Here is a 10,108-nt window from a genome sequence, read left to right as displayed (position 1 = left end):
AGTAAGATAATGTAAAAAAAAGGTGAAAAACAGCTATATAATGTATCTTTAAACAGTAAATTAACTGTAAAATACTGTGAAATTGATAAAAAAAACAAAAAAAACAGTATTTTTCATTAACAGTACAAAGCTGTAAATTTCAGCGACAGTATAATAATGTTACTTTTACAGTAACATAAAGGCAACCCTGCTGTCAGTTCTTTACTGTTATTTTACTGGGAAATTCTTAACAGTGTGCTCAAAAACAGTTGCCCTACCTGTTACCATCACCATCACCAGCAGAAGGCAAAGCTGCAATACCTCAGTAGCGCCGAGAGGAGGCGCGCGTCCTCTTCACTTCTTCCCACAGTGCGTGTTGACATCAGAGGTGGAGCGTGCGCCGTTGAACTTGTGCGTGTGTCGCTCTCTCCGTGCCACGACTCGCTCGTTTCTTGTCCATCTTGTGAAGCAGACAGGAGCAGTCCTCCGCAGTGGTGTCATATAAAAGGCCTCCGGAGCGCATTCACATGTGTCCTGTGCCTCGTCTCGTCTCGTCTCCTCTCCTGCTGCACGCTGTCCAGGCTCTGAGGCGCTCTCCACTGCACACTGAGCGCTGTTAAGGTAGGTATATCTCGGCTCGGCTCGGAATGACGCTTTATTTACATGTCATCCGGATTGTTACCATGCAGCATTTAAGTGTCCCTAACGTGCAGACAAGCATGTGTGCCATCGCCTCGCAGAGTTTCCAAGAAGCATTATATAGGCTAGTACATATACGCGCCGTGCGTCTGACAGAATAATGGAGCTGCGTTTGGAGCAGCGCCACTGCATTCCGTTGTTGGGATGTAGGGCAAAACTTTGTGAGGCTGCCCTTTTTTTTTTTACAAACTGCGACGACACCTTTTTTTGAGGCGGAAATCTGCGTTTTAGGTGGCCAAGGCATCCAAACACCACTGATTTTACTGATTCATATTACATGATCGAATGAAAAATAGGCCGTAAGTGCTCATTGATGATGGATTCATCAACTGACAGGTTGTTTTCTGGTCTGTCGGAGCATGAGACAGCACACAGACAGGGCCTGTAGCCTATTAGGTAAGTAAATTAGACAGAAATGTACCATGGGGAGGTTTTGGATTATTAAATCGGATTAAATTCTAAATAAGGCTTTTTTAAATATTTTTTTTATGGGCAATTGAAGCCCCAAGAGGAAAGGGGATATTACATTTACGCATGTAGGTATAGGCCTACACAGAAAATGTATATCTCATACCAAAACAACAATATAGTTTAATAATAAGCTCTATAGGAATTACTTACCTATTTTGCATGCATCCAGACTGGTGTTTACCTGGTTGAGAGAGAGAGAAAAACGAAAAAGCACGTCACAAAAGACTGACACAATAAGGCCAGATGCAGCTTTGCTTTAACAATATCAACAGGAATAAATTAAAGTAAAGATTTGAAAGCTTGGGAAAAGGAAGTTAACTATGTTGAGATGAGGATAAAACGGCTATAAGTTTAATCATAAATAGCCTCGGTAGGCCTACAGCATACTGAACATCAGAATAAAAGTAGGCCTATATAAATTGCCCTCTTTTTTATTATTTATTTAGTTTTAATTACCTTTGGCTTATGAAGATCACTAATAATTTACTCACTTTGACTTCCCCAAACATTACCTACTGGATTAAGTGAGATAAGACGTGATTGCTGTGGAACTGATCAGGAGGCCGCACGACCTTTGCAGAGCATATCTGAAGGATTTATACAACTAATCTAAACGTAGATCAAGGTTCATCTTTAAGGTTAAATAAAAAATTTAAAGAAAAGAAAATCTGCTAAACTTTGGTAACCCTTTTAGGCCGGCATGTTCACCTCGCCAAAACTAAATATAAATATATAATAAATATGTTTTGGCCCAAACGGTATTTTAGACTACTTTTTTTTCAATAAATAAGCGTCATTTATTTCTTAGCATGTTTAATACAGCGTTTTAAGCCTAATGGTTTTTATATTATAAATAATTAATTAAAATATTTTACTTCTCTATAATCTTTTTTTATTATTATTTATTTTGTATTGCTTTTGCCTAATAACTGCAAGCACAAAATGGAAATAATTAGTTCACTTTTGCCATTCTGACTCAATATCACAATATAGGCCTATATTTGTCAGTTTAATGTATGATCATTAACTTTAGGATTATTTCAGTGTTTTAGTACTACTCAATGAATTGTGGAAAGCTTTAATATTTACAAAAACAGCTATTTTTAATTTATTTACAAATGCAAAGCAATATTTGACATATACAATTATTATAAATATGAATGTCTTAATATTTCACTGTGTGATAATAATCAAGAGTTTAAGTATAATTAAAAAGGAACATTTAAATGTTAACAAATGTTAATGTTTCTTGGTCGTACTGAACTCCACTCAGGCCTTCAGGCAGCCTTTAGGACGCCTACACTGAAGACATGTCCACGTTTTTTATTTATTTATCTGCCAATATAGTCGATTTTTTGTTTTTTGAAGAAAAATAAAATAAAATGCATGTTTAAATAATAAGAGCATAAAACCTGAAAAAAAACTGATACAATTACAGAATTGGCCCATTTATCATTAGTATAATAATCGACTTGTTTTAAGCTAAATAAAATGTTCAGGATCAATGCTCACCGTTTTTAAGATGAATATTTGTGAAGTGCATAACGAATTTAAACAGGGAGAAGCTGCTGGTCATCCTTATTTTATTTAGAGTCCTGCGCACAGCAACATTGAACGCTTTTAAGTCTCCAAGATATATCAACGTAAAAAGGGAGAAGGCGTGCGTGAATGAGATTTTGTATATGTAGCCTAAAGGGTAGTTTTACATTTTTAAAGGATAAAAATACACGTGAAATTCTCATGTATTAATGTAGACTTTTTTATTTATTTATTTATTTTCATTAATATTTTTAATTCGACTTTATTGACTGGAATTATTAACCCGTAGCATGTAAAGACCAATTTTCAAAATAGAACAATAGGCGTAGTTATACTTTTCTTAGGCTATATGGTTTGCCAGAAATGCCAAAGTTGTTTTAGGGAAACATTAAAACTCATAAATTCATACAGCAGTAGCAAATTGGCACAAACAAATTAAGGCCTTCTTAAAATGAAAGGTCTGCACAATCAAATTTGTTTTCCAGGTGGACAAGAAGGAAGATTAATTACTATATGGACAAAGTATCGCCAGCATGGGGACAGTATTTTCACAAGTGACCAATAACAGGTTAATGTTGTGTGTCGCCTATTAAAATGTGTTAAAATGTGTTGATGAGTACTTTTTTTGAGTACATATAAATGCATACTCTAATTCAAATTAAAATAAAAAAATCAGACAAGAAATGTTCAACTATTTGCAATCACCTTGGACATGAACAACAATTATACCACATCATGTCATATAATATGGTCTAACTGGCGTATGAAATGTGTAGGCCTACATTTAAACATGCGCACAAACGTCCAAATATACACAATAAGAGCTGCAAATTATGGGTAGGCTATTATTTGCAGGCCTACATTTATACAGATATCCTTATACTTTATGATATACTGCTGTAGAAAAAACCTCAGCTCTGAAACAATTAACATCACCTGTCGTTAAATGCGATGGCAGCATGCAGTCAGTTGGCAAAATATGCGCTCCTGCTTCTACTGGCACAAGATGCTGCAAATTTAGGCCCAGAAAATGTATGGACTGAACTGGACTATATATAGGCCTACTGAGCATATGGATGGAGTTGTTTTTAAGAGTTTCTTATTGACGTTTTAACATAGCCTACATTTTTCCTCCGTGAAAATGTTGCATCTCAAATGACTTCCAGCTGATCACAACTACAGTTCACTGAAGATAGAAACCATTTTTACCCATCCTCTTTCAAACTTCATAGATGGATTTGTATCTTTTGAGGTAAGTAGGTCTATACTAAACTTTGCTATTATGACATGATCAACTAGCCTAGTTGACATTATGTGGTGAGGTAAGCTTTGCATCTCTAAACATAGTTCCTAAAACCATTAACATCATTAACATGGGTTAAACGGTCCTTTCCCCGACATGCTTTGGCAATACTGCACTTCACTGCTATATGCCAAGAAAGCAAATTCAATTTCATTTGCGTTAGACAAATAGGGTGACGTTGCATAGGTTAATTCAGTAGTAGGCCTATCAAGTTTTGAAATAAATAATTTATATAAATGACGAAGCTGTGCCATTTCTGTGTAGGCCTATATATGCTTCTATACCTTAAAGTAGATAAAGATTCAGATTGGCTGTAAGTCTACATGACTGGTAATGGGGGAAAATGGTTAGGCCTATTAATTTTAATATTATTTCATTAGACTACTAGTAGGGTACTAGCCTAATACGAAGCTGTTAAATATTCAAAAATATGGATGTAATTTAGTGAGGCCTAATGACTAGCTTTAAGAATGAGCTCCTTCTTATGAGTTAAGTGGGAAGAAATCACTGAACACAAAACTCTTAAGACTTCAAATAAGCAGTCAATGTTTGTGTCAGGTAACAACTAATTATTTTTTAAATTCAGTTTAGTGCACTTGTGATGTAGGCCAACCAGTGCTACTTTGGGAGGATACGTATGTCCTTACTTTAAAACAGTAACAGGGGGCAAGCTAGGGTCTTTCCAGGTAGCAACAACACCGTCATGTTCAGATGCTGTTCGACGAATAGAAACGAAACCAGACTGCGGGAGATGGATTTCTCAAGAACCACCGTTGGTTTCGTTTTCGATATGACTGACAGCTCATGACATTAGAAAATGTTGGAGGAAAACAAAACACAGCATCCTCTCTCTGCTCTGCATTAACTCCCCCCCCCCCCCCCCCCCTTTGCCTCTTTCTACCTCTCTGTGTAGATCTCGCGAGAGCTCCGGCGTTCGCTGTGGCTGGCCGTGGCTTTGCAGCAGACAGAGGGAGAAGGCAGGCAGGCAGCATCATGGCGGACAGAGACAGTGGTAGTGAGCAGGGAGGAGCAGCCACGGGCCCAGGCTTCGGTCCCATGCACCCGGCGACAGGAGGGGCGGGCTCGGCTACCGGCCTCCAGCACGAGACCCAGGAGCTGGCGTCGAAGCGGGTTGACATCCAGAACAAACGCTTCTATTTGGACGTGAAGCAGAACGCGAAAGGCCGCTTCTTAAAGATAGCAGAAGTCGGGGCCGGTGGAAACAAGAGCCGCCTCACTCTCTCCATGTCCGTGGCGGTCGAGTTCCGTGACTACTTGGGGGACTTCATCGAACATTATGCCCAGCTGGGTCCGAGCAACCCGGCGCTGGTACAAGACGAGCCCCGGAGAGCACTCAAGAGCGAGTTCTTGGTCCGAGAGAATCGGAAATACTACATGGATCTGAAAGAGAACCAGAGGGGACGGTTCCTGAGGATCCGACAGACCGTTAACCGGGGGCCCGGTTTGGGATCCACGCAAGGCCAGACGATCGCTTTGCCTGCCCAGGGACTTATTGAGTTTCGTGACGCTTTGGCTAAACTTATTGACGATTACGGTGTAGAGGACGAGCCTGCAGAGTTGCCCGAAGGGTCATCATTGACTGTGGACAACAAACGCTTTTTCTTCGACGTCGGATCCAATAAGTATGGTGTGTTCATGAGGGTGAGCGAGGTGAAGCCCACGTACCGCAACTCGATTACGGTGCCCTACAAAGTGTGGTCCAAATTTGGGAATACTTTCTGTAAATATGCCGAGGAGATGAAGAAGATCCAGGAGAAACAGCGGGAGAAGAGGGCATGCGAGCTGCAGCAACAAGAGGAGATGCAGGCGGACGATGGAGACGAGGATTGATATAGATAGCAAGAAAAAAACCACAAAAACATGCAAGAGTAATGAAAATAACAAGAGAAATATAATTAAAAACTCTACTGTATAAAGAAAGAAATCTAAAGATTTAACTGTAATGGTTTAACTCCAAGGGAGCATCACCCACAATATAAGAAACCTCCACAACCTGACAGTTATGACATGTTGTCACTCATCGCTGGATGTTACCCCACTTATCCACCATTAATACAGTAACAGGCTGCTAAACAAAGTAATAACATTATATTTGAACATTGTTTCCTACTTGACAAACAATATTGAACTGAGTGTTTATTTCCCTTATTAACAGAAAACTTTTGTACCAGTTAAAGCTATTGTAAAAAAAAAAAAAAAAAAAGTGTCTGCAATGTTCAAATGGAATTATTGCCGAGGAAAAACCCTTTCCTTTCCATGTGAGCTAATGACTTCAGCACAAATCAGATATTTTAATTTTTAAAAACCAAAATTCTAAAAGTTTGTAAAAGGTTGTCACATGTACTTGCCATCCTATTTACCTTTACCTGTGAGTAGAGATGTGTTTACACATAAATCACATGAGGGCTAGGCCTGCTTTGAAAACTGGTTAGATGTCATGCAGTATAAAAGGAACATAATAGGCATTTTCATCAAATGAAACAAGTGCTCTATTTGTTGTGCAATATGCATTGCATAAAAATATATTGAACTGGTCGATGGATCTTGACATGATTACGTTTGCCAGAGGCATTCAAAGAAATATTAATATTGTAATTTTGTTTCAGTTGAAATTGTTGCCATGCAGATGGATATATTATAGACTACCTTTGTGTCTCGTTGTTAATGCAATGTGTTCATTTTAAAGGTACTAAATGTGTAATCGATAGAGGAAATGCGGTGACAACATGTAGCAAATGGCCTGAATTGCAGATTACTTAACAAGACAGACGCCCGACTGGGCTGATTGGCTTAGTGGTCTGGAAAAAAAAGAGGCAAAATTCAGCAGAGCATTATTGGTTAGTACATCTGAAACATTTTGTGATCTTGTTCGGTCATAAAAGTGCCAAGGTGTGCTGTTGCTGCATGTTAATCTGCACTAAGATAGTTTTCGTTGGTTTCCCAAAATATTGGCTCAAGGACTCTTCCATAAGTATCTTTATCTGCCTGTAGTGTACGAATCTCAAGTGGGAGTACTGAGGGATTTCAATCCAAAGGCTTGGTGTAGTCGTAGTGGAAGTTGTTTCAAAAGCGCGATCGTAAAAGGAGCGAACAGTAATCTAAATATCACCATCACACTATGAGGAGGGCCGCTGAGGAGCACTGGATGAGCCGAGGTGAAGAAGGTTCACTTCACCTGCTGGTGAACTGCCAGTAGTGTGTCATCGGATTGGCCCATCCCTACGAGTTTTAAGATCTGAAAGTGTGAAGTTCAGTTGGGCTACTTTGGACTCATATTTATAGCTCCACTTTAGATTTCTAAGCCCAAATATCTACCGGGGGGGGGGGGTGATGAGATTCTGTTTTGGTCTAATTGTATATATTTGGGCTGCCACACGGAAAAAACAACTGGTTCCAAACCAGTTCAATCGCATCTCATAGATGTGTGATAGCAGTTTTATAAACTCTGTCAGTAAACTCCAGAGAAACTGGCAACAATCAGATAATGTCAGATTTACCTCAGCATTGAATTAAATGATTGCTCCCATGTTTAGATTGACTGGAAACCAGCAAACTAGACAGTCCTTGACCACCTATTTTTGGAGCCTCTGGTATAGCCTAAATGATACCTGTTTGGGAGCATCCTCTTCAGCATATAAACAACCTGGTGCCTTACACACTCCGCATGCTTACACGCTGGCCTGGTGCTTTGGATCGCAGTTTGGCTTCTTTTTTTGTTTCCTCTCTCTTTCTTCCATTTTTTTTGTGTCTCAGCCCCTTGTGTGCTAGCGCACGACTCGTGGTGCTAAAAGGGTTTATTTACAAACTCTTGAAGAAAAATATTGGAGCAGAATTCTTAACTTTTTTCTGCTTCCTTCCTTTCCTAACTTCATTGCCATCCCCATTCCCCCAGCCATCCAGGTATCGGCCTACATGTAAACATGGAAGGGGGTGGTCACCTAGATGCAAGATGATGCAGAAGAGTTGGCTCTTCACTAGCCAAGCGCATTAGCGGGGAGAGCAGGGGCTGATTGGGAACACCGGTAGTAGCCTGAAATGATATCAATCCTTGTTGGAACGCCCCCTTTTGAAATGCTCGTTCTATGGCTTGGGTAGTTCTGTGTTAAGTTGTAAGTCGCTCAATTAATGGGAGCAGCAAGCATGTCTTGTTTTGTTTTTTTGTTTTACGTAGTTTTACCTTTTCAGCGTTATTCCACATTATTTGTAATTTTGGAATGTTTTTCGCCCACAAAAAATATATCTATTTTTTTCTGTGCAACATTTCATCACTGTGTGCAATATCGTATGTGCCAATGGTGGCAATATATGTATATCAATTAAATATATGATTACTATTTGAAAGCATGTGGCTGAATTCCATGTTTATTTCTCATGAAGGAGTTGTATGCCTTTATTTGCACTCAAAGCTCCATCCTGGAGGAAATATATATAGTAAACCAAGGTCTTAGCAGCCTGTTGGGTTAAGCAGTTCACTTTAACTTGAAATAGAACAATGTCACTGCAAGTATGCCTCTATTTAGGAAATGTGGCTTATGGGTTGTTGAAGGTAGAATATAAACACACAATGGAGTTTTTTTTTTGTGAAAAAGAAAACTTAAAAAAAAAAAAAACAGTGAAATCTCCATTTTAGCTTTAAGCTAAGAAAAGGTGCTTCAGTCCAATTCTCATTAAGGTGTATGGTGAACTGTCTTCAGTGGTTGTTGTGTGTAGCACTTTGCTTTCCCAGGTTAATGAAATGCCTGACCAATACTTGTTTAAAATGATCTCAACAAAGAATGTCGTTCTCTTATTTTTTTTTTTTTTTTTTAAAGATGAAGTATTTGATTTGCTCATTTGATGCATTAAAATATAATTTATGTACATTTGACAAATTTCAAAAATAAATTTAATTTACCCAATGAGGGAAAATCTACATTCAAAATGTATGTGTTTTTTTAATGTTTCATTTCTTGTTGGAGAAAGAAAAAAAATTCCCAAAATGTCTACAATTCACTGATGAAAAGTATGTTTAATTTTGATGTAGTGTTGTCCACAATGTCTGACTCTACATTTGCAATGATACTAATAACTAAAGCTTAATTTTACAGCCTTTTAAAATGCAAACTTTGCAATGACAAGTTACTGATGACTCATGTCTTCTTAGAGATTTCTACATTAGTACTGTATGTATAATAGCAGGCTGTAAAATAAAGCATTACTTTGTTCTCTAATCATCCCGACTACGCTATTTGTGATCATCTGTATGCAACGATTGCGGTTTTATGAGCTTTACTTCTCATCTAACACTAAAGAAATGAGAGCTTATCGATCACGACCCAACAGAACCTGCATGTCTTTCAAGTTTTGTTTGCAAATAACCATTTTTCTGATTTGAGTTTTGAGGTTTGCCCTACTGTTAGTGATTAACACAAGAAAAGCAGAATGCAAACTTTTTTATTAATACTTTTATTACATTAGTAGCTATTTACAAGTTAGAATTCTGGTTTAACGCGTATTAATAAACTGGTTTGATGAAGAAGATAAAAATAAGCCAGGCATTATCCTTCACCAGATCATCAGCAGCCTCAGTGTTGTTTCTGCCTCTTAAAACGTGGCAGAGTTTCTATGACATGAGAGGATTTTTATTACTTTAAACAGTCCTGTACCTTCTCCTCGACCACCTACTGTACCAGAAGAAACCACATTACAAAAATGTTAATATAAGGATGACTTAAATTTGTATCTACCACTGCCACAAACACTCACTCTCCTGGGAGGTCAGAGGTCAGGATCTGGACATGCTCAAAGGCCTTTTCTGCAGGACTATTTATACGTCTGGGCTTTGTTGTGAAAGTCGATGGTCTCTCAGCCTCTCGGCCCCCCTGCTGGTCAGGAGGAAGGGTGAAAAAAACCTGAAGGGGATGTGCTTATATGAGATGGACTCCAGCCCAGATGTCAAGAGTTTTCTATTCATCTAAGAACCCACATAGAGGATCGGTTTAAGTCATCACGGCTTTGGAAGCACAAGTGCAATGCATCAGATTAATTTGTGAAAGCACAATGCATTCTATTGATTAAAGGTTATGGAAATCCTTTATTTTCGGTCGTGAGTTCGTC

General features: G+C 38.6%; 1 protein-coding gene across 1 annotated transcript; it reads left to right on the top strand.

The window, feature by feature from the left end:
• Positions 1-413: 413 nt before the first annotated feature.
• Positions 414-8,926, top strand: puraa (purine-rich element binding protein Aa). The gene is made up of 2 exons (XM_037749256.1): positions 414-600; positions 4,905-8,926. The coding sequence occupies exon 2, from the start codon at positions 4,985-4,987 to the stop codon at positions 5,840-5,842; it is 858 nt and encodes a 285-aa protein (XP_037605184.1). The 5' UTR covers positions 414-600; positions 4,905-4,984; the 3' UTR covers positions 5,843-8,926.
• Positions 8,927-10,108: the final 1,182 nt, after the last annotated feature.

This window comes from Sebastes umbrosus, chromosome 17 (assembly GCF_015220745.1).
Source record: "Sebastes umbrosus isolate fSebUmb1 chromosome 17, fSebUmb1.pri, whole genome shotgun sequence".
NCBI classification, from domain to species: Eukaryota; Metazoa; Chordata; class Actinopteri; order Perciformes; family Sebastidae; genus Sebastes; species Sebastes umbrosus.
This window is presented reverse-complemented; position numbering and strand designations above follow the sequence as displayed.